General features: G+C 37.4%; 1 protein-coding gene across 4 annotated transcripts in view; it reads left to right on the top strand.

The window, feature by feature from the left end:
* DMXL2 (Dmx like 2) overlaps positions 1 to 25,854 on the top strand; it is a 156,779-nt gene that overhangs the window by 123,043 nt on the left and 7,882 nt on the right. The window contains exons 24-36 of one of the 4 annotated variants that reach the window (XM_059181544.1): positions 5,973 to 7,051; positions 7,443 to 7,634; positions 9,155 to 9,231; positions 11,677 to 11,804; positions 13,529 to 13,777; positions 17,194 to 17,372; positions 19,486 to 19,616; positions 20,123 to 20,208; positions 20,622 to 20,823; positions 22,078 to 22,195; positions 24,477 to 24,539; positions 25,329 to 25,415; positions 25,496 to 25,617. In XM_059181544.1, the coding sequence (XP_059037527.1) occupies positions 5,973 to 7,051; positions 7,443 to 7,634; positions 9,155 to 9,231; positions 11,677 to 11,804; positions 13,529 to 13,777; positions 17,194 to 17,372; positions 19,486 to 19,616; positions 20,123 to 20,208; positions 20,622 to 20,823; positions 22,078 to 22,195; positions 24,477 to 24,539; positions 25,329 to 25,415; positions 25,496 to 25,617 (2,713 nt within the window). Of the gene's footprint in view, positions 1 to 5,972; positions 7,052 to 7,442; positions 7,635 to 9,154; positions 9,232 to 11,673; positions 11,805 to 13,528; positions 13,778 to 17,193; positions 17,373 to 19,485; positions 19,617 to 20,122; positions 20,209 to 20,621; positions 20,824 to 22,077; positions 22,196 to 24,476; positions 24,540 to 25,328; positions 25,416 to 25,495; positions 25,618 to 25,854 lie in introns of all 4 variants that reach the window. The other 3 variants (XM_059181542.1, XM_059181546.1, XM_059181545.1) reach the window with 3 other exon arrangements.

The following is a 25,854-nucleotide window of genomic DNA, read 5'->3' as shown; positions in this document are numbered from 1 at the left end:
TTCCCTTGCCTTTGGGATGTTCCTAGGAAGATGTTGCTGCGGGCTGAGGTCGAAGAGGTTGCTGCCTGTGTTCTCCTCAAGGATTTTGATGGATTCCTTTCTCACATTGAGGTCCTTCATCCATTTTGAGTCCATTTTCGTGTGTGGTATAAGGAAATGGTCCAATTTCATTTTTCTGCATGTGGCTGATCAATTTTCCCAACACCATTTATTGAAGAGGCTGTCTTTTTTCCATTGGACATTCTTTCCTATATGTCAAAGATTCGTTGACCATAGAGTTGAGGGTCTATTTCTGGGCTCTCTATTCTGTTCCATTGATCTATGTGTCTGTTTTTGTGCCAGTACCATGCTGTCTTGATGATGACAGCTTTGTAATAGAACTTGAAGTCCAGAAGTGTGATGCCACCAACTTTGGCTTTCTTTTTCAATATTTCTTTGGTTATTCGAGGTCTTTCCTAGTTCCATATAAATTTTAGGATTATTTGTTCCATTTCTTTGAAAAAAATGGATGGTATTTTGATAGGAATTGCATTAAATATGTAGATTGCTTTAGGTAGCATAGACATTTTCACAATATTTGTTCTTCCAATCCAGGAGCATGGAACATTTTTCCATTTCTTTGTGTCTTCCTCAGTTTCTTTCATGAGTACTTTATAGTTTTCTGAGTATAGATTCTGTGCCTCTTGGTTAGGTTTATTCCTAGGTATCGTATGGTTTTGGGTGCAATTGTAAATGGGATTGACTCCTTAATTTCTCTTTCTTCTGTCTTGTTGTTGGTGTAGAGAAATGCAACTGATTTCTGTGCATTGATTTTATATCCCGACACTTTACTGAATTCCTGTATAAGTTCTAGCAGTTTTAGAGTGGAGTCTTTTGGGTTTTCCACATATAGTATCATATCATCTGCAAAGAGTGATAGTTTGATTTCTTCTTTGCCGATTTGGATGCCTTTAATTTCCTTTTGTTGTCTGATTGCTGAGGCTAGGACTTCTAGTACTATGTTGAATAGCAGTGGTGATAAGGGACATCCCTGCTGTGTTCCTGACCTTAGCAGAAACGCTTTCAGTTTTTCTCCATTGAGAATGATATTTGTGGTGGGTTTTTTATAGATGGCTTTGATAATACTGAGGTATGTGCCCTCTATCCCTACACTTTGAAGAGTTTTGATCAGGAAGGGATGCTGTACTTTGTCAAATGCTTTTTCAGCATCTATTGAGAGTATCATATGGTTCTTGTTCTTTCTTTTATTGATGTGTTGTATCACATTCATTGATTTGCAGATGTTGAACCAACTTTGTAGCCCTGGAATAAATCCCACTTGGTCGTGGTAAATTTTAATGTACTGTTGAATCCTATTGGCTAGTATTTTGGTGAGAATTTTCACATCTGTGTTCATCAAGGATATTGGTCTGTAGTTCTCTTTTTTGATGGGATCCTTGTCTGGTTTTGGGATCAAGGTGATGCTGGCCTCATAAAATGAGTTTGGAAGTTTTCCTTCCAGTTCTAGTTTTTGGAACAGTTTCAGGAGAATAGGAATTAGTTCTTCTTTAAATGTTTGGTAGAATTCCTCTGGGAAACCGCCTGGCCCTGGGCTTTTGTTTGGAGATTTTTGATGACTGTTTCAATCTCCTTACTGGTTATGGGTCTGTTCAGGTTTTCTATTTCTTCCTGCTTCAGTTGTGGTAGTTTATATGTCTCTAGGAATGCATCCATTTCTTCCAGATTGTCAAATTTGTTGGCGTAGTATGATCTTATAATTGTTTGTATTTTTTTGGTGTTAGTTGTGATCTCTCCTCTTTCACTCATGATTTTATTTATTTGGGTCCTTTCTCTTTTCTTTTTGATAAGTCTGGCCAAGAGTTTATCAATCTTATTAATTACTTCAAAGAACCAGCTTAGTTTCATCAATTTGCTCTGTTGTCTTTTTGGTTTCTATTTCATTGATTTCTGCTCCGATCTTTATGATTTCTCTTCTGCTGGGTTTAGGCTTTCTTTCTTGTTCTTTCTCCAGCGTCTTTAGTTGTAGGGTTAGGTTGTGTACTTGAGACCTTTCTTGTTTCTTGAGAAAGGCTTGTACCGCTATATATTTTCCTCTCAGGACTGCCTTTGCTGTGTCCCACAGATTTTGAACCGATGTGTTTTCATTATCATTTGTTTCTATGAATTTTTTCAATTCTTCTTTAATTTCCTGGTTGACCCATTCATTCTTTAAAAGGATGCTGTTTAGTCTCCATGTATTTGGGTTCTTTGCAAATTTCCTCTTGTGATTGAGTTCTGGTTCAGAGCATTGTGGTCTGAAAATATGCAGGGAATGATCTTGCTCTTTTGATACTGGTTGAGACCTGATTTAGGACTCAGGATATGATCTATTCTGGAATAGATCCATGTGCACTGGAGAAGAATGTGTATTCTGTTGCTTTGGGATTAAATGTTCTGAATATATCTGTGATGTCCATCTGGTCCAGTGTGTCATTTAAGGATTTGATCCTTTGCTTGGATGATCTGTCCATTTCAGTGAGGGGAGTGTTAAAGTCCCCTACTATTATTGTATTATTGTAGATGTGTTTCTTTGATTATGTTATTAATTGTTTATATAGTTGGCTGCTCCCATGTTAGGGGCATAGATACTTAAAATTGTTAGATCTTCTTGTTGGACAGATCATTTGAGTATGATATAGTGTCCTTCCTCATCTTTATAATTATTATAGTCTTTGGCTTAAAATCAAATTGATCTGATGTAAGGATTGCCACCCCTGCTTTCTTCTGATGTCCATTAGCATGGACTTTAAATCTGGAGGTGTCTTCGGGTCTAAAATGAGTTTCTTGTAGGCAACATATAGATGGGTTTTGTTTTTTTAATCCATTCTGATACCCTGTGTCTTTTGATTGGGGCATTTAGCCCATTAACACTCAGAGTAACTATTGAGAGATATGAATTTAGTGCCATTGTATTGCCTGTAAGGTGACTGTTACTGTATATTGTCTCTGTTCCTTTCTGATCTACTACTTTTAGGCTCTCTCTTTGCTTAGAGGACCCCTTTCAGTATTTCCTGTAGAGCTGGTATGGTGTTTGCAAATTCTTTCAGTTTTTATTCGTCCTGGAGCTTTTTATCTCTCCTTCTATTTTCAATGATAGCCTAGCTGGATATAGTATTCTTGGCTGCATGTTTTTCTCGTTTAGTGCTCTGAATATATCATGCCAGCTCTTTCTGGCCTGCCAGGTCCCTGTGGATAAGTCTGCTGCCAATCTAATATTTTTACCATTGTATGTTACAGACTTCTTTTCCCAGGCTGCTTTCAGGATTTACTCTTTGTCACTGAGACTTGTAAATTTTATTATTACGTCACGGGGTGTGGACCTATTCTTGTTGATTTTGAGGGGGGTTCTTTGCACCTCCTGGATTTTGATGCTTGTTCCCTTTGCCATATTAGGAAAATTCTCTCCAATAATTCTCTCCAATATACCTTCTGCTCCCTTCTCTCTTTCTTCTTCTTCTGGAATCCCAATTATTCTAATGTTGATTATGTTATTAATTGGTTTATATAGTTGGCTGCTCTTCTTCTTATGGTGTCACTTATCTCTCGAATTCTCCCCTTGTGGTCCAGTAGGGGACCTACTTTATTCTTTAATCTCTGTCTCAGCTTCTTTATTCTCTGTCATTTGGTCTTCTATATCGCTAATTCTTTCTTCTGCCTCATTTATCCTAGCAGTGAGAGCCTCCATTTTTTATTGCACCTCATTAATAGCTTTTTTAATTTCAACTTGGTTAGATTTTAGTTCTTTTATTTCTCCAGAAAGGGCTTTTATATCTCCTGAGAGGGTTTCTCTAATATCTTCCATGCCTTTTTCGAGGCTGGCTAGAACTGAGAATCGTCGTTCTGAATTCAATATCTGACATATTACCAATGTCTGTATTGATTATGTCCCTAGCCTTCGGTACTGCCTCTTGTTATTTTTTGTTTGTGGTGAATTTTTCCGCCTTGTCATTTTGTCCAGATAAGAGTATATGAAGGAGCAAGTAAGATACTAAAAGGGTGGCAAAGACCCCAGGAAAATACGCTTTAACCAAATCAGAAGAGATCCCAAATCATGGAGGGGAGAAAGGGGATAAAAAGCGGTTCAGAAAAAAAAACAAAGAAAACAAAGAAAAAAAAAATATATATATATATATTAGATATTAGATAAACTAGTTAAAAAATGTTAAAAAAGAAAAGGGTAAAAGTTAAAAAAAATTTAGCAGAAGAGGGAAAAAAAATTGAAAAAAAATTAACTGCAAGACTGAAGAATCATGGGGAGAAAGCCATGAGTTCCATGTTTTGCTTTCTCCTCCTCTGGAATTCCGCTGCTCTCCTTGGTATTGAACCTGTACTCCTTGGTAGGTGAACTTGGTCCTGTCTGGATTTCTTGTTGATTTTCTGGGGGAGTGGCCTGTTGTAATGATTCTCAAGTGTTTTTGCCCCAGGCGGAATTGTACCGCCCTTACTAGGAGCAGGGCTGAGTAATCAGCTCGGGTTCACTTTTGGGAGCTTTCCATAGAGTTCCAAAGGACGGGAATGAAAATGGTGGCCTCCTGGTCTCCGGCCTGGAGGAGCCGAGAGCTCGGGGCCCCACTCCTCAGTGCGCCCTCATAGAATAGTGCCCAGTCACTCCCGTCTCCCTGGCCTCCGGCCACTCTCCGAGCTCACCAAGCCTGCGACTGGTTCAAGGTAACCCCGAGTTGAGAGCTCACTCCTTGGTTCTGTCTCTGTAGCCAGCTTCCCCGTTCTTATACCTGCAAGCTCTGCAACACTCAGAACCCCCCATCCTTCTGTGACCCTGCGGTAACTGAGGCCACGCTGACCCCGCGTGGGCTTCACCCCGGTTTAGCCTCTGGAGCAATGTTCCTCAGCGGAACAGACTTTTAAAAGCCCTGATTTTGTGTTCCGATGTTCCGCCAGCTTGCCTGGAGCCGGCCCCTCCCCCCGCTGTCTATCTTCCTGTCGCTTTGGATTCACTTCTCCACCAGTCCTACCTTTCAGAAGTGGTTGATTTTCTGTTTCTAGAATTGCTGTTCTGCTTCTCTTCGATCTCCCATTGGATTTTAGGTGTTTGCAATCTTTAGATAAGCTATCTAGCTGATCTCCTGCTGCCTGATGTAGTCTCAGCCTGCTACTTCTCTGACATCTTGACTCCTCTCCTCACATATTTGTTATTTTATATGTATATGATAGGTTCAGAAAAATGATGCAAAAATTTTTCGTAGTAACATGATTACTGAGGACAGGTTAAGCTGTGATTTTTGTTTTTATGGTATATCCCAATAAGGATGTGCAGCCAGATTACTTATTCTAAAGTCACTTTATAGTACCTCTTTGTGTGGTTATACAACAAGCTTGACATACAGAATCGCTTATTTAATTTTGCTGATGCTTTTTTGTGATTTTTTCAAATTTAATTTTTCTATTAAAATTATATAAAATATTGGGGCACCTGGGAGGCTCAGTGGGTTAAAGCCTCTGCTTCTGCTCAGGTCATGATCCCAGAGTCCTGGGATCGAGCCCCGCATCGGGCTCTCTGCTCAGCAGGGAACCTGCTTCCTCCTCTCTCTCTCTGCCTGCTTCTCTGTCTACTTGTGATCTCTGCCTGTCAAATAAATAAATAAAATCTTTAAAAAGAAAATTATATAAAATATTGACATGGCTTTGAAATAAAATACATAAAACCACGGTATTTTCAGAGGGATCTAGCTTCTTCCCATTGCTATTGGAATCTGATCTCTCCATTCCTATTCTTCCCTCCCTTTTTAGGGAACCAACTAAACATCTTTTTCGGGGGTGTTTTCTTTCCATTTAAAAAATAGAAGCAATATTAAAAAACATATAAATAATATTTAATTGTCCTTTACTTTGAGGAAATGCTGACATAGTTATTCTTTTATAATTTAAATACAAATTAGCATAATACCTTGTGATTGTATGTTTTACTTCTGTAGTTATCATCAAATCTTGTAACCCAGTGGTGTTTAGTTTCTACAACTACCTTCGAACGCATCCTTTGCTTATTCGAAGAAACCTTGCCTCCCCTGAAGGAACTTTGGCAACCTTAGGTCTCAAAACTGAAAAAAACTTCGTTGATAAAATTAACCTTATAGAAAGGAAATTATTCTTTACCACCGCCAATGCTCATTTTAAAGTTGGATGTCCTGTTCTAGCCTTAGAGGTACTTTCCAAAATTCCAAAAGTTACCAAAATGTCTGCCTTACCTTCGAAAAAAGGTCAGCCTGACTTGATTCCTAAAAAGACAGATGGTGAACCTTCAGAATCAAAGACTATGAGCGATGACAGTGGACGTTTTGGCATAGACTGGTCTGGTGTAACTTCATCACAGTTTGACTGGAGCCAGCCAATAGTAAAAGTGGATGAGGAGCCTCTTAATCTTGATTGGGGTGAAGAGCATGACAGTGCCTTAGAAGAAGAGGAAGAAGATGCTGCTGGTTTAATAATGAAAAGTGCAGATGCCAGGGAGACAGACAGACAAGATCAGAAAGCCTCAGACCCTAACGTATTACTGACTCCTCAGGAAGAGGACTCTCTGGAAGGTGATACTGAAGTCGACGTGATTGCTGAGCAATTAAAATTCAGAGCTTGTTTAAAGATCCTTATGACTGAGCTAAGAACACTGGCTACAGGTTATGAAGTAGATGGTGGAAAACTCAGATTTCAGCTCTATAACTGGCTTGAGAAGGAAATCGCTGCCTTGCATGAGATATGTAACCATGAATCAGTTATTAAAGAATATGCCAGGAAAACCCATCCCAAGGTAGAGAGCGATCTTCTGGACCAGGAAGAGATGATGGACAAACCAGATATAGGTTCCTATGAGCGCCACCAAATAGAAAGACGGCGATTGCAGGCAAAACGGGAACATGCAGAAAGACGAAAGTTGTGGTTACAGAAAAACCAAGATCTCCTGAGAGTGTTTCTTAGTTACTGTAGCCTTCACGGGGCCCAGGGTGGTGGTCTGGCCTCGGTAAGGATGGAACTCAAATTCTTGCTACAAGAATCACAGCAGGTATGAACTTCATGCTCGTTTTCAATCTTGGTTATTTTAATGATTTTAATGACTCTTTATACCAGTTAGCCTAAATATGTCTAGCCCCTTGATTCCGTAGGAGGAGGATGTTTCTGCTCTGCATGGGTCTGTGGAGATCAGAGCTTTAGTGATTATGAGTAGGTGTAACAGCTGAGAGCACAGCTGTCTCCTACTCCTCTTTCTATCTTCTGCATCTCACAGAGCAACTGGTACAGGTTGGGTGCTCAGTAAATTTTTGTAGAATGAGTGAATAAATACATACAGCTTTTATTCAGTTGTTCATCACCAATAGTTTTATCATGTAACTACTCACTGATTTTTTTTCTCCATTTTAACTGCTCTGAAAAAAATAATCCACTGTAACCCACAGGAGACCACAGTGAAGCAACTCCAGTCTCCACTTCCGTTGCCCACCACCCTACCTCTGCTATCAGCAAGTATTGCTTCGACAAAAACAGTCATAGCTAACCCTGTATTATACCTAAATAATCACATCCACGATATACTTTACACTATTGTTCAGATGAAAACACCACCTCATCCCAGTGTTGGAGATGTGAAGGTAATGTAAAGTTTATGATCGGTTGATACTGTATACACTGAGAAGGTAAATATGTTAAACTTGTCTTCTGTTTTGAACTTGGAGGAATTTTCTTAAAGTGCTCCTCATCTTCTCCTTCCCCAATCCTGGGCAATGGAAGACTTTATGGAAAAGTAATTTGAGACAGGCAAATACTTTTTGATTGTAAAGTTTTCTAGACCATATTCTTGCCTCTTAATATTCCTTTAAATCTTCCATTTCCCTTAAATGAACCATTAATTTAGAAATGTTAATGAATGTATGCCAGGATATTATAATACAAACTCAGGCAATATCTTTGGCAGAGCCATGACTCATCAGAAATATCCCAGAGAAACTATCCTTGCTACTATTTCCCTGACAATTATGTGTGTTGGAGGCTCTGCTGTATTAGGAGCAAACAGGGGTTTGACAGACTTACTATTCCCAAATGAAACCCCATACCCTATGCTGAAAACTCAAGAACAGGTAGATTCGAAGAAAACACTAGGAAGCTTGGGAGGATTTGGAACCGATCAGACTACCTCTGTGCTACCCTGTGTGTATTGGTGCTACACTTTTCCAGTTCCAGTGGCTGATGTCATTTTGCGGTCCCCAACATTTTTGGTTTTTACTTCTCTTGTTTAAAAGGCACATTTGACCTCTGGTAGTGCATTCTTCTGAAGGACCCCCATTTTTTTGGTTACACCAGCCTATTAGAGACTTCTAATCCATAGCGTGAATTAATCTGTATTAGTGTTTTAGCAGAGATTACTTAAATTATTCGTTAGGTGAATATGGACACTTCAAAAAGGCATTAAATGCATATAAATTCCAAGTAAACATTTCCATCTCCTAGAAATTTGGATAAGGCTTTCAAAGAGGATGAAACTATTTCTAAGGTCCCATAAAATTTAAGACTTTATGAGTCTGAAAATGTTGATTCAGTATTTTTATTTTTTAGGATGTAGTTCTTATACTGATAATTTTTAAACTTTCTAAATCTAAAATTCTAAGAGTATGCACTAGTCATAAGTACTGAGTAAACTACTTGCTCTCTGAAAAATCAGCCATTTCACACAGTGATTGATATATCTAAACATTTAATTCAATCTTATTGATAAGATCAAGTATTTATTTTCATCAAGGGCAATTTTATAAGGCAGTTTAAGTAAAAGCTCAGAAAATTGTGTAGTATTTTGGTTCTGCTTTTTTGGAATATTAATCTTTAAGCTAACCATTACCAGGTAGAGCAGTCCCAGTAATAGATGAATATTGGCACTTTCCTCAAGCTCACAGTGAGTAAATATTTGATAAAGATGTGTCTGAATCAGTTAGCTTTGTTGTGGGCATGCATATTTAGTTGGGTGAGTGTTATTTTAGAAGGTTTAAGTAGAGATAATAGTCTAGGAATTAGTCTTATTTATAATATTGCTAGTTTGCTGGGTATTTTCTAATAGGTAAGATATTACTGTTAAATAGAAATGTCCGTATGAAACGTAATTGTGGCTGTTTGGTTTCAGGTGCACACACTTCATTCATTAGCAGCATCACTTTCTGCATCAATTTACCAGGCATTATGTGACAGTCATAGCTACAGGTAAAAAAAATATATATATATGCTAAGTTTTAATACAGCAAAAGCATTCAACTGTGCTAGAGTTATATCAAAGTTCCATTTCCTAGGGATGGAAAAATCCTCAAATATGACTGCCATGGGGATGCCTGGGTGGCTCAGTCAGTTGAGTGTCTGCCTTGGGCTTGGGTCATGACCTCAGGGTCCTGGGATTGAGTTCCATGTCGGGCTCCCTGCTCTGTGAAGAGCCTCCTTCTCCATCTGCCTGCTGCTCCCCCTGCTTGTGCACGCTCGCCCGCACGCTCTCTCTCTCTGACAAATAAATAGGTAGTTAAAAAAACAAAATATGACTGCCATGTATACTCTAATAGGTGAGAGAGAATGAGAAATAAAATAACTTTGTTTAATTTAGCTGTCACCTGGGCGCCTGGGTGGCTCAGTGGGCTAAGCCTCTGCCTTCAGCTCAGGTCATGATCTTAGGGTCCTGGAATCGAGCCCCACATCGGGCTCTCTGCTCAGCAGGGAGCCTGCTTCCCCCTCCTCCTCTGCCTGCCTCTCTGCCTGCTTGTGATCTCTGTCAAATAAATAAAATCTTAAAAAAAAAATTCAGCTGTCACCTAGTAACAACAGAGGCATATAAAAAATTACAAATAGTAAACAGCAATTATCATCATCACTGTTTTTTTTTATTTTAAAAGAATTTTTTCTCTTCAAAATAATTTATAATAAGTTTTCTAATTTTTTTTCCTTAAGAACCATTTCTTTTAGAATTGGATTAGCTCCTATTTGTTTAATTGGTTTTCAGTTGAAAGAGGAAACACTTTTTAAAAAACTCAAAAGGTACATTTCTTACATAGAATTAATTAAAATCAGTTTTACTTACCCACTTGCATATAATATAAAAGTCTTTGGAAGTGATATTAATGAGAGTAATGGTTAAAATTTTCCTAAAGGTTATATTACCTTTATCAGTATATACTGTGCATTTTAATGATGAGGGAAATGTAAGTAGTAGGAGATTGAATGAATTATATTAAATGAAAAGTTTGTAATATAAATAGAATCATATTAAATTTATATTAAACAAAAGTCTGTTTTTTCTTGTAAATTTAGCAGCTTTTTGTGAGAAGACTTGGTATTGCAAAAGGGATTACTCCCTTAAAATGGCCTGTACTCAGCTTTTAGTCTAACGAGGACCCCTCTAAGTAACTACAAAGACTTGGACATGTAAATAAGGAAAAAAGAGTTTATTTAATTGACTATGATCATCTTAATGATCAAAAACAACTTGTTTGATATCAGTCACTGGTTAAAATGACACCAAATGAGAATTCAAATAAATATATATATTTTAAAAGATTTTATTTATTTATTTGACAGACAGAGATCATAAGTAGGCAGAGAGGCAGGCAGAGAGAGAGAGAGGAGGAAGCAGGCTCTCCGCAGAGCAGACAGCCCGACGCGGGGCTCAGTCCCAGGACCCTGGGATCATGACCTCAGCCGAAGGCAGAGGCTTTAACCCACTGAGCCACCCAGGCGCCCCTCAAATAAATATTTTTAAAATATATATTTTCTCATCCTTAGGCTATGACTGACTCTTAAAGGAGTTAGCTTTACTTTTTGCTTTTATATTTTCCCCAGCTCCACAAAGATGAGGGAAATAAATATTGAGGCACATTTGGCTTTAGGATTAGATACTTCTAAGGTATGATTCTCCACATTTTAGTTCATATTTTAATTCAAGGTTAAGCTCGCACAACTTTGCTGAACTAAGAAATGCAAGAAAGTAGTACCCTGAAACTTCCTAATAGAGTCTAGTACCAACTGTAGTCTTCTTCCTCTCAGATTCCTTTTTGTTTTTTAAATAAAAATGGGTGGATTTAGAAAAGATTTTCAATTATTAAGTAACATCTAAAAAAGATTTTTTTTAATTTTTTTTAAAGATTTTATTTATTTATTTGACAGAGAGAGATCACAAGTAGGCAGAGAGGCAGGCAGAGAGAGAGAGAGGAGGAAGCAGGCTCCCTGCTGAGCAGAGAGCCCGATATGGGACTCGATCCCAGGACCCTGAGATCATGACCTGAGCCGAAGGAAGTGGCTTAACCCACTGAGCCACCCAGGCGCCCTCTAAAAAAGATTTTAAAAAGACTGAAGGTTATATTCCTCAAACCAGTATTACAATGTATGTTAACTGTTTAGAATTTTTCTTTTCTTCTTCTTTTTTTTACCTCCTAAAGTAACCTCTATACCCAACATCTGGGTCTTGAACTCATGACACTGAGATCAAGAATTGATGTTCTACCAACTGAGCCAGCCTGGTGCCCCTCAACTAACTAGAATTTAAATAAAAACTTAAAACATGAAAAAAAAATACTAAATGTCATTATAATCATTTAAGAGAACTATATATAAAGTGCTTTTTTACCTCTGGTAGAATGCTAAATTACTGAACCTTATTTGTATTAGCAGTCAAACAGAAGGAAACCAGTTTACAGGAATGGCTTATCAGGGACTTCTTTTAAGTGATCGCCGAAGGCTGAGGACAGAAAGTATTGAAGAACATGCAACACCAAATTCTTCTCCAGCTCAATGGCCTGGTGAGAGTTTAAGTGTTCTTGTTTGTTTGTTTGTTTTTGTTTTTTTAAATCTACTATTTGGTAATTCCATTTTAAAAAGTTATTAACTGGTTTCCTGATTGTTGTTCTTTATGGATTTGGAGAATGGTTTTTTATTTGTTTGTTTTTGATGATGTTTTCTGCCATGGATTAGGAATTCTTAAGTACTATAATGTTGTCTGAAGACTCAGAAAGTTAAGGCTTCAAAACCCAGCTGTGTTGACCAGCATAAAAAAGCAAGGTTTAACATCTTTCCTAAGGGTGAGCACATCCTCTTCCTAATCCTTAGAAATCCTAAATTAGGGAGCAGTGTCACAGAGATATTTTCACAGATGTGCCAGAAGGACTACAGTTATTCTTGAGTGTAAATTTGTATGTGGGGATAAGAGTGGCCGTTACGTGGCACTTCCTTCATGTTGTCTGTCAGTCCTTCTCTTCTCTGGTTAGCTCTCCTCATTCTCCACATCAGTTAATTCACACCTTCTCCACTTTCTTCAGACCTTTTCCTGGTCTGCTCTGTCATTTAGTTTTTACTCTCCTTGCTTTATAACTGATTGTTGTGAAGAGTGGTGGTAGAAATAAGTGACAAAGTGTGTATTTAATATCCACTTATGCATAAGTTTCTGCAAACATTGTCTTCATTTTAATTTTTGTATAGCTTTCACCCAGATTCTCCAAATGTTAGTATTTTGCTGTACCTTGTTTACATTCATCCCTCTCTCTCACTGTGTGTACATACATATTTTTTCTGAAGTATTTAAGAGTAAGTGGCAGACATGATACCCTTTTACATCTAAATATATCAATGTATCTTTCCTAAAAACATTCTCTTACATAACCATAGCACAGTTTTAAAATTCAACATCTTCACATTGATACAATATTGTTATTCTAAACCATAGATCTTTCAGAAATTTCCCCAGTTGTCCCACTCATGTCTTCCCTATAACAGTTATTTGTAATGTCTCATGAGTTTCCTCTGATTCCGACTAGTTCTTCATTCTTTTTTTTTTTTTTTTTTGTCTTTCATGATTGACAATTTTGAAGAGTACTAACCAGTTATGTTTTAGAATGTCCCTCAATTTGGGTTTTCCTGGACTTTTATTAATATAAGACTCAGGTTATGTATTTTTAGCAAGGATAGCACAAAAGAGATATGTGCCCTTAGTGCAGGATAGCAAGAGGCACGTGATGTCGACTGGTTCCATTACTGGTGCTGTTAACTTTGACCACTTGTTAAGGTAGTTTTTGCCAGATTTCTCACTTGTTAAGCTACCCTTTTTTCTTTGCAATTAATTTTCTTTTGAAGACATAGTTTTAGACTGTGTAGAATATTATACTTTTACCCACTAATTTTAGCATCCAGTGATGATTCTTGCCTGAATCAGATATTACTGTGGGGATAACTGGATGGTGATTTTTTTCTGATTTTATATCATTCCTTCCACTTTTAGTTGAAATTGTACTATAAGGAAGGGCTTTCCTTTCTCTCCTTTTTATTTATTCACTCATTTATTAATATAAACTTAATGGGTCTTCTATCATTCCATAGGCTATAATCCATTTATATCATTTATTTTGTTGCTCAGTTTATGGATATGATAAATATTATGTAATATAGATACATAATTTTGGTTAAGTTACAAATTTAGATTTTTTTTCTTCTGGAGCTTTCCGCTGATTATACTTATTATATACCCTAACAGGTGTGAGTTCACTCATTAATCTCTTGAGTTCAGCTCAAGATGAAGATCAGCCAAAACTGAACATTTTGTTGTGTGAAGCTGTTGTTGCTGTTTACTTAAGTTTATTGATACATGCTCTAGCTACAAATTCTTCCAATGAACTGTTTCGACTTGCAGCCCACCCATTAAATAATCGAATGTGGGCTGCTGTTTTTGGAGGGGGTGTGAAACTTGTTGTGAAACCTCAAAGGCAATCAGAAAATATTTCAGGTAAGATAAATTTGACACAAATAATGTATATAAATGTAAATAATTTCCAGTGTTAAATTATTTTTTAATGTTTTAAGAATTTTTATTTTGAAAATAAGTGATGTTTAAATCCCCCCCCCATTTTTTTAAAATGATGTTTAAATTATAATCATTCTGGTTAGGATAGTAAATAACTAAACTCAATATTTGAATAAAAAATGCAGCTTCATTTTTTTGATAAACCAGGACACATTTGAGGTAGATAAGAAATAGAGGACAAGTAAAGGTAAGTGAGGAGACTGTTAAGGAATGGAAAGGGAAAGGATAGTTTTTAGAGAAGGAAGATTTAAATAAATCCTCATAATTTTTATGGACTATACCAGCAATTGCTTCATATTAGGTTCATGGTCATGCGTAAGATAGCCTTTCCAGTCATGCATATGGTTTTTAAAGTTCCATTTTCTGTCTTTTTTTTTTTTCTCTAACGTACTACAATGTATTTTTCATTCCCCTTTTTAAGATGGTAGGATATGGTGAGGTATAGACCGATGCCATGGGAAAGGTTTCCATCTTGGTGCTGAAATATCTCAATTTATCCCTAGAAATTGTCCTGTTACAGATGAGGAATCAGTGGCACAGAGTTTAAAGGGCATGGTTCTAATCTGTGTCCTTACTGCCCAAGGTTGAATATTATTTTTAAAAATATATTTATTTATTTATTCTTTTGCTTGAGAGAGTCTGTGTGCCCAAGCAAGGGGAGGGGGGGGACAGGGGAAGGGGGAAGGCAGAGAATCTTGAGCAGTCCCCATGCTGAGCATGGAGCCTGACACAGGGCTCGTTTTCATGAACCTTCAGATCATGACCTGAGCCAAAATTAAAAGTCAGGTGCTTAACCACCCAGGTGCCCCTGCCCAATTTGAATTAAGTGTAAGTCTGTAAGTCAAAGTATGGAAGGAGATCTTACCCATTTTCATTGCTTTCACTCCCACTATTTTTATGAGGGTGACTCATCTTAATCTAGTTCCTACCTTGTTATAGTCTACCTTGAATTTGAAAGTTTTCCCCTTACATCACTTCTTTCTCTTCCTGAATTTTCTATTATTTTTTCATGGTAATTCATTCATCGAATAAATTAATGCTTAAAACCTCTGAGTGCACATTATGTGCATTCACTTAAAACCTACTGCATACTAAGCAGTGCTCTAGGCTTTGGGGTGAATAACACAGACAAATCCCTTACCTTCTTGGAACTTAAATTTAGTGGAAGGAAATTCACAGTAAAAATTTAACAAATAAATAATATTTCAGTTATGATAAGAACTTTGATAAAAATACAGCAGAGTAGGTGGCAGGTGATGAAGTAAGGCATGTAAGAACAGTCTGGAGTGGTTATAAAATACGTTTGAGCAGAGTTCTGGGGAAGTCAGGGATCATGCCAGACAGGTATCGGGGGCCAGAGCCTCTCAGGCAGGTGGTTAAGGGAGGAATGGATGAGTTTGGCCTTTTCTAGGAACTACAGAGGAGGCCAGAGTGGCTGTCTTGAGCTGGGGGAGTTTGGACAGAGACAGGGTAAGACAACAAGCTGGGGGTGAAGTCATTTAGGATTTCGTGGATGATGGTAAAGACTTCAATTGTTGTTTTAAAGAAAGATAGGAAAATTACTGGCAGGAGTGACTTAATCTGATTTAAGTTTTCACAGAGCCTACTCTGGCTGTTGTATGGAGAATAGACTATACAACAAGAATAAAAGAGGGGGGCTATTGTATAAGTCCACTTGAAAGATAGTTGTGGGTTACCATCGGAATGAGTGGATATACCCAGTGTGGTATATACAGAAATGGAGTGTTACTCAGCCATTAAAAAGGAGCAAAGCACTCATACATGCTACAGCCAGCAGGAAGCTCGAAAATACACAAAGTGAAAGAAGCCAGACACCCCACTCATCAAGGAGGACTCTGATTTTCCCTCTGCCCCTCCCCACTACTTGTGTGTTTTCTCTCTCTCAAATAAATAAAATATATTTTTAAAATTTTTATTTATTTATTTGTCAGAGAGAAAGATCACAAGTAGGCAGAGAGAGGTGGGGAAGCACGCTCCCCGCTGAGCAGAGAGCCCGATGCGGGGCTCGATCCCAGGACCCTGAGATCATGACCCAAGCTGAAGGCAGAGGCTCAACCCACTGAGCCACCCAGGTGCCCCTAAATAAAATATTTTAGAATTATAATTTCCTGTAATGAGTTTTTAAGAGAGGAGTGGGTTGACTTCTACTTTCTAGCCTTCCCCTGTACAATTAGGTGTTTGCTTTATGTGTTCCTTTTATCTAAGGATTCTCAGTCTTGACCACCCACCGTACTAGTTCGCCCTCCTGAGGTGATCATCCTCCATCTTCTCTCTGGTTGACGGAGCAAACCGTGCCTCACCCTCCGACTAGCTCAGGAAGTGTTAGTGAGGATCGACCATAGAATAAGCTCCCAGCTTCACACCCGCAGCCGTGGCCTATCCTAACTCTGGACTTCTAGTTATTCCCCTCCCCACTGCCTGTCGGGCAAAAATAGTTTACTTCTTGTCGATCAGGAAAAAAAAAACAGAATTGCAAGCTGCAAAATAAAATGTGTGCATTTATTTGTATTCTTTGGAATTGCAGTCTGGGAGACACAGAGTTGACCGAAATTGAAAGCATGCTCTGGAGGACAAGGGGGCTGCGGTTTTTAAGGAGGAAAGAGGGAAGTTGTTTTGAAGGAGATGTGATTGGTGCTGGTAAAGCTACGTTACCCTAACACGTAGGTGATTAGCTGCTAGGACTACTGCTAGGTGAAAAGTCCATTTATGTCCATTCTAAATGCAGCAGATGCCTTGACTTTTAGTGGAGTCCAGCAGCAGTTATGAGAACTAGGGACAGGACATGCATAAACCCCACTTCCTCAGTGTCCTCCTGGATCCATTTTAAATAACTTTCTTCACAGTGCTTACTCTAGTTTATTCTCTCTGTTATCCTCATTCATCCAAACCCTTAGTCACTGGTTTCTGCTGTTCCTTCTCCTTTTCACATTGAGCTTCTGCCTTCTTTTTTAGAGACATGCTTTACACCCTGCATCTTCAGTGAATTTTTCTTGAACAGCATGGCCAGAAATAATCTCTCCAGCATTAATGAATATGCCATTTATTTGCTGCATTGTACATACAAATACTTCAGTTCCTATTCTGTGCAGCACACAGGCTGTTCATGGCAAGATATCCTTCGATGCTCTGCCCTCCTCTGCTTCTCTGCCATGATGACTGGAAAACAGATGCAGTAACTAGGAAAGTTTAGAAGCACAGATAGAAGTCATTTAGTCTAAATTAAAACATTGCAAGAGTAGGCTGAAAAGTTAACAGTAACTCTTTGAATTAATAATGGGAAAATAAATGCCGGGTTTTCCTCTTCTTTCTTTATTCAGCACCTCCTGTTCCTTCTGAAGACATTGATAAACACCGTAGGAGATTTAACATGCGAATGCTTGTCCCTGGAAGACCTGTAAAAGATGCTACCCCTCCACCGGTGCCTGCAGAGAGACCATCTTACAAAGAAAAATTTATTCCCCCTGAACTTAGTATGTGGGATTATTTTGTTGCAAAGGTAAGGGGTGTGAGGAGCACAAGCTTTGTATATGTTTATTCTTATGTAAGCACCACATAGGAATGACAGGGCAGCTTGTGGTTTGAATATCTGCTTTTTATTTCTATTTTTTCGAAGATTTTTTTTATTTGAGAGAGAGCAGAGCCAGCAAGAGAGCATGAGTGGGGGGAGAGGGGCAGAGGGAGAGGGAGTAGCAGACTTGCCACTGAGTGCAGAGCCTAAAACTCGATCACAGAACGCCAGGATCATTCTGAGCCAAAGGCAGATGCTTAACTGACTGAGCCAGCCAGGTGCCCTGAACAACTACAGTTTGGATATTTAATTTATCAAGTCCAGAAACTGAATAGTCATTCAGAGATGATCAGATACTTGATGATGATCAAATACTTGATATGGTTGAAACACATGAACAGAAGTCAGATTTATTAATATATATGTAATCAGCGTCATGGTTTTCTAGTGACTGGAGTACTTGCATCTGCCATCTAGGTTCCCTTCGGGTGGATTTTTTTATTTTTTTATTTTTTAAAGATTTTATTCATCAGAGCAAGCGTAAGTCAGGGGAGGGGCAGAGGGAGAAGCAATCTTCCCACTGAGCAAGGAGCCCCATGCAGGACTCGATCCCAGGACCCTGGGATCATGACCTGAGCCGAAGGCAGATGCTTAACCAAATGAGCCACCCAGGTGCCCCCATCCTCAGGGAGATTTTTATTACAATTAACTTAAAACCTATAAATTGATTTGTAAAGCATTATAGTTTTTTTTAAGGAATTATAGTTTTACATGTCTCAGTCTCCATATATAGCTTTTAGAATTTAGAATTAGATTTCCTTCACTATAGCTCTCTGACAGTTTTCATAAAGTTGAAAAAGTTGATAAAGTTTCTCCTTTGGTATTTATGTTTCTTTAGACCTTTCTAACTAGTTATGTTGATACTTAAGAAAAACACTTGATTTTTAATATTTCTGTGGCATGCATCTTATTTTTTATTGAAGTGTAGTTGACATAGGATGTTATACTAGTTTCAGATATGCAACACAGTGATTCAGCAATTGTACACACTGTGTTGTGCTCACCACAGTAAGTATAGTCATCAGCTGTCACCATACACATTTTTACAGTATTATTGACTATATTCCCTTATGCTGCACTTTTCATCCCTGTGAATTATTTATTTTATAACTGGAAGTTTGTACCTCTTTACCCCCTCACCTATTTTGTCTATCTCCCACCCCTCTGGCAACCACCAGTTTTTTTCTCTGTATGATTCTGTTTCTGTTTTTCATGCTTTTTATTTTTATTTATTTTTTTAAATTTTTTAAATTTTATTTATTTATTTTAGAGAGAGAAAGAAAGTGCACATGAGCAGAGGGAGGGGCAGAGGGAGAAGCAGACTGCATGCTGAGTGGGGCTCAAGCAGAGGACCCTGAGATCATGACCTGAGCCCCAGTCAGCCACTTAACTGAGCCACCTAGCACCCCAGTTTGTTTTTTAGATTCTATATATAAGTGAATCATGTGGTACTTGTTTTTTCTGATTCATTTCACTTAGCATAATGTCCTACAGGTCATCCATATTGTCACAACTGGCAAGATCTCATTCTTTTTCATGTCTGAGTAATATTTCTGTGTGTGCATATCTTCTTTATATATTCATCTATCAGTGACATTGAGGTTGCTTGCATAACCTGGCTATTATAATTAATGCTGTAGAAGTATTTCTTTCTTTTTTTATTTTTAAGATTTCATTTATTTATTTGACAGATTACAAGTAGAGAGGCAGGTGGAGAGAGAGGAGGAAGCAGATTCCCTGCTGAGCAGAGAGCCCAGTTCAGGGCTTGATCCCAGGACCCTGAGATCATGACCCGAGCTGAAGGCAGAGGCTTTAATCCACTGAGCCACCCAGATGCCCCTGTAGAAGTATTTCGGTTGTAGCTGGCTTTCAGTTATTTTATGGAACCTGAGAGTTTTGCCTAGTTTTCTTGACCTCTTTAGGTCTAGTATCACTTGTGAAAGGGAATATTTGCTTAGAGAGCACTTAAAATATTCAATATTAAGTTAGGAGAAAAACAACCCAACTATATATTTAAAAATAACTTTACCTTTTCTTGCAGCCGTTTCTCCCTTTGTCTGATAGCGGTGTTATATATGATTCTGATGAAAGCATTCATAGTGATGAAGAAGAAGATGATGCTTTTTTCTCAGATACACAAATACAGGAGCACCAAGATCCAAATTCTTATAGGTAAAAAAGGGTTCACTCTTTTTTTAATAAAAAAGATGTTAGTAATTTTAAGTAATATTATCATGAATTTATATAAGAACTGACTAATATTTTCAGGTTAGTAATTCTGTACCTTTGAGGTAAATTTCTCATCAATAGAGTATTTCTTTAACATCTAGTTTTAAAGAATAGCTTCCATATAGAGTGGAAACAAACATTTTTAGTGAGAAAAATACATAATTTATGTGCTTTTAGAACTTAATATATATTCATTGATATGCTCTTAGATTCCATGTGACTGTGTGGTAAATCTTTTTCCATTAGGTAATTTTCAGATATTTTAAGTGTGATATATTGTTACGTATTTTCTATTTTCAGAGACTACAAAGGTTCAAGTTGTCAGAAAAAAAAAAAACCTTTTTTTTTTTTCTGCGTTAGAGATTGGGTTAAACAATTGACAGGAATCATTACTGTGCTTCTTGATGTTGTTTTCAGTGAAGGAGACTTTGTTTGTTTTCCTTGAACAGCTGGGCTCTTCTGCATTTGACAATGGTTAAGCTAGTACTTCACAATGTCAAGAATTTCTTTCCCATTGCTGGGTTGGAATTCTCTGGTAAGTAATTAATGTTCTTAAATATAATAAAGTAGCATCAGGTTTCTTTTCATGAAAATCTATATAAAAGAGCATTAGGTACTAAAAATTAAAGATTTTATGAGGTCTTGTGTTTCTTAGACCCCAGTCTATGATTTTAATTCATAGCAAGAACCACTGTTTACCCATAGGATTGAAAGAAAAAGCAAGAAATCAGACTAGAGAAGCTACACATTTTCTCAGTTCATTTTAGAGAATGGGCCTTCTGTTTTGTTAAAAACACTAAGAGTCCAAATGGTATAAGATTAACATTTTCAGGTTTATTTGTGTTTTCAGAGGTGTTGGCTCTAAAAATTCAGATTTTTAAAATATGTGGATGACAGTCACCAATTTTTTTTAATCAAAATAAGATGACATTTTCTATTGTCCTTTAGAGTTGCCTGTGACATCACCATTAGGTATTGCTGTGATTAAAAACTTGGAGAACTGGGAACAGATCTTGCAAGAGAAAATGGATCAGTTTGAAGGTCCACCCCCTAACTATATCAACACATATCCAACTGACCTTTCAGTGGGAGCCGGACCAGCTGTTCTTCGAAATAAAGCAATGCTAGAGCCAGAAAATACTCCATTCAAGTAAGGGTACTGTCATAATACTCATGAGAATGTAGCCTGGTTTAACTTGCCCAGAAGATAGTTTGGCAAAATGTACCCATATTATGTTTATATAAAAACATTCATAACTCTGGGGGCACCTGAGTGGCTCAGTGGATTGGGGCCTCTGCCTTCGGCTCAGGTCATGATCCCAGGTCCTGGGATCGAGCCCCACATCGGGCTCTCTGCTCAGTGGTGAGCCTGTTTCCTCCTCTCTCTGCCTGCCTCTCTGCCTACTTGTGATCTCTGTCTGTCAAATTAAAAAAAAAAAAAAATTCTTAACTCTGAAATTGCAGTTCTCTTTCTAGCAGTATATGATAAGGAAAACATTAGAAATCTGGATAGAAATATTTTTCACAGCGTAACCTATGAATTCAATAGACTTACTGCTTTTATAATCAGAAAAAAAACCCATCTATTATATTTTTGCCATTATTTTAAGAACTTTTATGGAAATATTTTGGAATAATAGTCCCCATATACAAACAAGGTGCTACTGACATTTTGGCAGTAATTTAACAGTAAATACATTAAGGTTTTTTACTGATGTTTTGAAATTCTACCTGCCCTCCTGCCTGTCCTTTGGAGAAGCAGCATGCTTTTTATGAGGCACCTGTCCCATAATTAAGAGTATTGCTGATAAGCTTGAAAGAGCAAGGCTTTTTAGTTGGGCTATTAAAAATGAAATCTGTGACTTTATATTTATTGTGGATTTATGTAACCAACAGAACCAACCCTACAGTATAATTTAAAAAGAGAATAATAAGAACTTCTTTTGACTCTCAGCTCAACCTGTTCATTCAGAGAAACTGTAATTAGGGAATTAATTGCTAGGTGAAGGGAAAATTTTTAAAAGAACTAAAAATTGGGGCACCTGGGTGGTTCAGTGGGTTAAATCCTCTACCTTCGGTTCAGGTCATGATCCCAGAGTCCTGGGATGGAGCCCCACAGTGGGCTCTCTGCTCAGCAGGGAGCCTGCTTCCTCCTCTCTCTCTCTGCCTGCTTCCCTGCTTACTTGTGATCTCCACCTATCAAGTAAATAAATAAAATCTTAAAAAAAATAAAATAAATAAGAGAACTAAAAATTAAGAGAAATAAATTATGAAATTTTGTTGAACTTAGCGATAGAACTTATTTGCAATAGATAGTGGAGGGTTTTTTTTTTTTTTAAGTTTCTGTAAATACGAAGCATATTTTCTACAGAGTAAAAGAAGATATGTTAATTTTTTCTAATAGATCCCGGGATTCTTCTGCACTCCCAGTCAAACGACTCTGGCATTTCCTTGTTAAACAAGAAGTCCTTCAAGAGACATTTATTAGATATATTTTCACGAAGAAAAGAAAACAGAGTGAGGTATTTTGAAAAAAAAAAATTCTGTTGTAGTTTTTGTTTAGTTTTAACATTTCTAATGAAGTCAGTGCTTGATTTACTTTTTGGTTGGAACACATTATCTTTCATACCTTATGGGTAATAGTTTACCAAACTGCAGTGTATTTCTTTTATAAGATAAAAATCTTATAATTTTCATTATAGAACAGTGAAGCAACATGGGTCCCTTGGTAAATCCTGTATAACCAAGTGAAAATTGGTCCTTCCTGTGCCATACTTGCTGTTGGGTGTTTACAAATAATAAATATTGTGATGGATTATTTGAGTAATTTAATATATAAATGACTATACTCTATAATGTTTTAATATCATTTAATTGGAAAGCTAACATAGCCCTTTAAAAGCATCTAACATTTTTAGCACTTAGAAATGAACAGGATAAACTTTAGAAACAAGAAATTCAGAATAATTTTGTGAAAGAGAATAAATATAGAAATACAAGATGAAGGAAATTTGCTTTTACAAAGTGAGGCAGAGGTCCTGCATTGCACAGCGATTTTTAGGCTAAATATAAATTAACAATGTAATACAATGCAGCAAGGAGAATCAGGAATTTGAGAGCCTGGAACTTGAGAACCTAAAGTTATCTCTTCCTTATAAAATGAGGGGTGCACAGATCTGTTATATGAGCATAAGTCAGTGCTCAGGGTAGAGTATCAAATGAGATTAAAGATTTGGCAAATAAAATCTCTGAGAAAGAGTAAAGAATTATATTTCACTTAGGAAAGCAAAAACTTACATGGTTCATTTTCCCAAGGTAAAATGTATAACTGCGTCTCTGTTTTCCCCCATACTTGGATTAGCAGAACCTACCCGACTCATTGTTTTCATGAGTCGCCCATATCTAGATGGTAATTGTGTGGTCAGCCCTTGTGAATAGTCATTTATTTTCTGTATGGATTTAAAATTATGTACCTAAATGAAGAAGTAGGAGAAATGAGCTGTGGGGATTCTTTGGAGTCTTAGAAGCTTTTTTTGATAATAAGATCCAGATGATACTGAAATCATTAGTGTGTTTATTAGGGTTTGTTAAGAAATCACAGAACCAAATTCTTCTCTTTCATTCAGTCTGCTGTTTACAGTATTTCCTGTAGTGATGCTGAGTCCAAATTCTGTAGAATAAGATCTAGAAATCTAAAAAATAGATTTAACATAAAAGACTCTTGCTCAGTTAGGACTCTCTTATTTATTCCCAGAAAGCCAGTTCACTGAAGGATCAATTTTTTTTTGAGTATTTAGTTCTTCAAATTGTGAAATGTAATGATTCACTGAAAATATATTTTAATTATTCATATGGTTTGTGGTGGTGGTTTGGTTGTATTGTCAGAGGCTCGGAGTGCTGTGGGAAGCCAGGGGTCTAGTTTGCTGGGACCCTCAGTTTTGTCCTTCAAGATCTCTCAGGTTTCTCTTTTTCAAATAAGCCTCTCCCTCTTTCTGCCCCTTTGTCTCTGTATTTTTGGGATTAGCAGCCCACGCTGTGTGTTTTCAAATTTTCTACCAGCAGAGGGAGGATCTCCATGAAGAGGGGGATGGGATAAAGATAAATTGAACATTTCTTAAAATGCTGTGTAAGCATTTGTTGGCTCCACAGATGGGAAGTACATGGTGGGAGTTGGAATGGGAGGAAGAATTTTTATCGTGTACCCTTTTGTACCTTTTGAATTTCAAATTACTGAATGGAATTACTGTCTTGTCCAGTGCTATCCAATAGAACTGTGATAATGGAAAATTTTATTTGTTTTATATAATAGCAGCCACATGTGGTTATGGGGCACTGGAAATGCACCTAGTGTGACTGAATTTTCTTTAATTTAAATGGTCATATATGGTTAATGGCTGTTGTACTGAATAGCATGCATCTGCTGAAAATTTTTCATTAAAGGAAAAAGTGTTAAAGCTGTTAAGACAAAATAAAATCTGGTCACTGAGTTCATAAATATGGAACAATTATCAAAACTATCCATTCAGTAAGAGTGGTTCATCTTTTTAAATCATTAAATAGGACTTTGGTACTTGTGAATTTGATAAATTCCATGAATTGACAAACTAATCTTAAAAATTCTAAATTCACTCAGTTTTTCTTTCTTGATTTTGTGTTTTTAAAAGGAAAGTTTACACATTAATTTTTTTTTTTACCATCTTTAAGTTATGGATTGACCATTTCAGTGTGAAATTTTTCATTCTCTTTATGATTTCGTTTCATGCATGTGTTTTGTGTTTGTGACGGTGTGGTGGTGTTCATTAGTCTGTAGAAGAACATGTGGAACAGGTCAAACAAAACTGCGTAGTGGAAGATTCCCGCAGCAAGGTAGTATCCCATGCTCTTGGACCTCGCTCGTTCTGAGTTCAAGGAGCTAACCTTCATCTCTGATACTAACCATGCTGGCTAATCAGAATACTCAATGCTCCCATACACCGCAGTGGCCTTGGGGAGGAAATTCTCCACCGTCCCCAACTTGCTCTTCCTAAGCACTCATGCTTCTCTTTCCTTCTTCCCGCTGTATCTTCATGTCTTCCCCTTTCCATCTGTTCTTAGACATGGTGGTTTTATTTTTCTTCCTTGAAAGGAGAATCTTCTGAGTCTGCAACTTCTTTCATGCCCCTCACCTTTGACCCTAAGCCAGCACACTTTCTCATCCATCTCCTTTGTCCCTTTCTAACTGTTCTTTCCAACTTTCCTTATTCCTGTCTTAGCACCCTGTTTTAAAATGTTTGTTTCTTACATGACTCCTTTATCTTAACTGTCTTTTTCCTCCACTCTGTGCCTGCTAATGCATACACATTCTTACCGCAGTGTCCACACACTTTTGGAAGAGATGCAAGTGGCATCCTACTCTTACTAATGAAAACTATGCTACCCATCTTTCGTGATGACCATTAATCAGTATCATCCTCTTATCACATCATTTAATCGGGGTGATTACAGGGCAGCAGAGAATTTAAGCCAATTGCAAAGCTAAGTCTCAAGATACTAAAATTACTGGTACCTCTTTTCTTGCTGCTGCTGTAACATTTTCTTCTTGTCCTCTTAAATTTTGTGGAATGCGTGTCTCACATTGCTACACGACAGCTGAAACTGCTGATAAACATTTTGTAGGTTGAAGCTGATCTGGGCTATCCAGGTGGGAAGGCGAAAATCATTCATAAGGAATCGGATATGATCATGGCATTTTCCATTAATAAGGTAAAAGTTTTAGTCATTATAAAGATTGTACTTTTTTTTTTTTTAGTGAAATTGCTTAAATTACTGACTCTGCTTTATAGGCGAACTGTAATGAAATTGTCTTGGCCTCAACACATGATGTACAAGAACTCGATGTTACCTCTCTGTTGGCCTGTCAGTCATATATATGGATTGGAGAAGAATATGACCGAGAATCCAAAAGGTTAGTCTGTCTTGTGTAGTCCATTTAAAAAGAGGTTTTAAGAACCCATTAAATGGTTATGCACATGATTTGAATTATCTTGAAAAGTATATATGTCTCTCCCTTTATTTGGGTAGAGACATAATTGGTTTAGCTGCCAATAAAATTCTTACATCAATGAACAAATTACTCACACTTCTTCTATTAGACATGGAACTCTTCATAGTGTTGGAGTCAGAATATTCCCCCCTTCCAAAA

Source organism: Mustela lutreola, chromosome 7, assembly GCF_030435805.1.
Source record: "Mustela lutreola isolate mMusLut2 chromosome 7, mMusLut2.pri, whole genome shotgun sequence".
Lineage (NCBI taxonomy): Eukaryota > Metazoa > Chordata > Mammalia > Carnivora > Mustelidae > Mustela > Mustela lutreola.
This window is presented reverse-complemented; position numbering and strand designations above follow the sequence as displayed.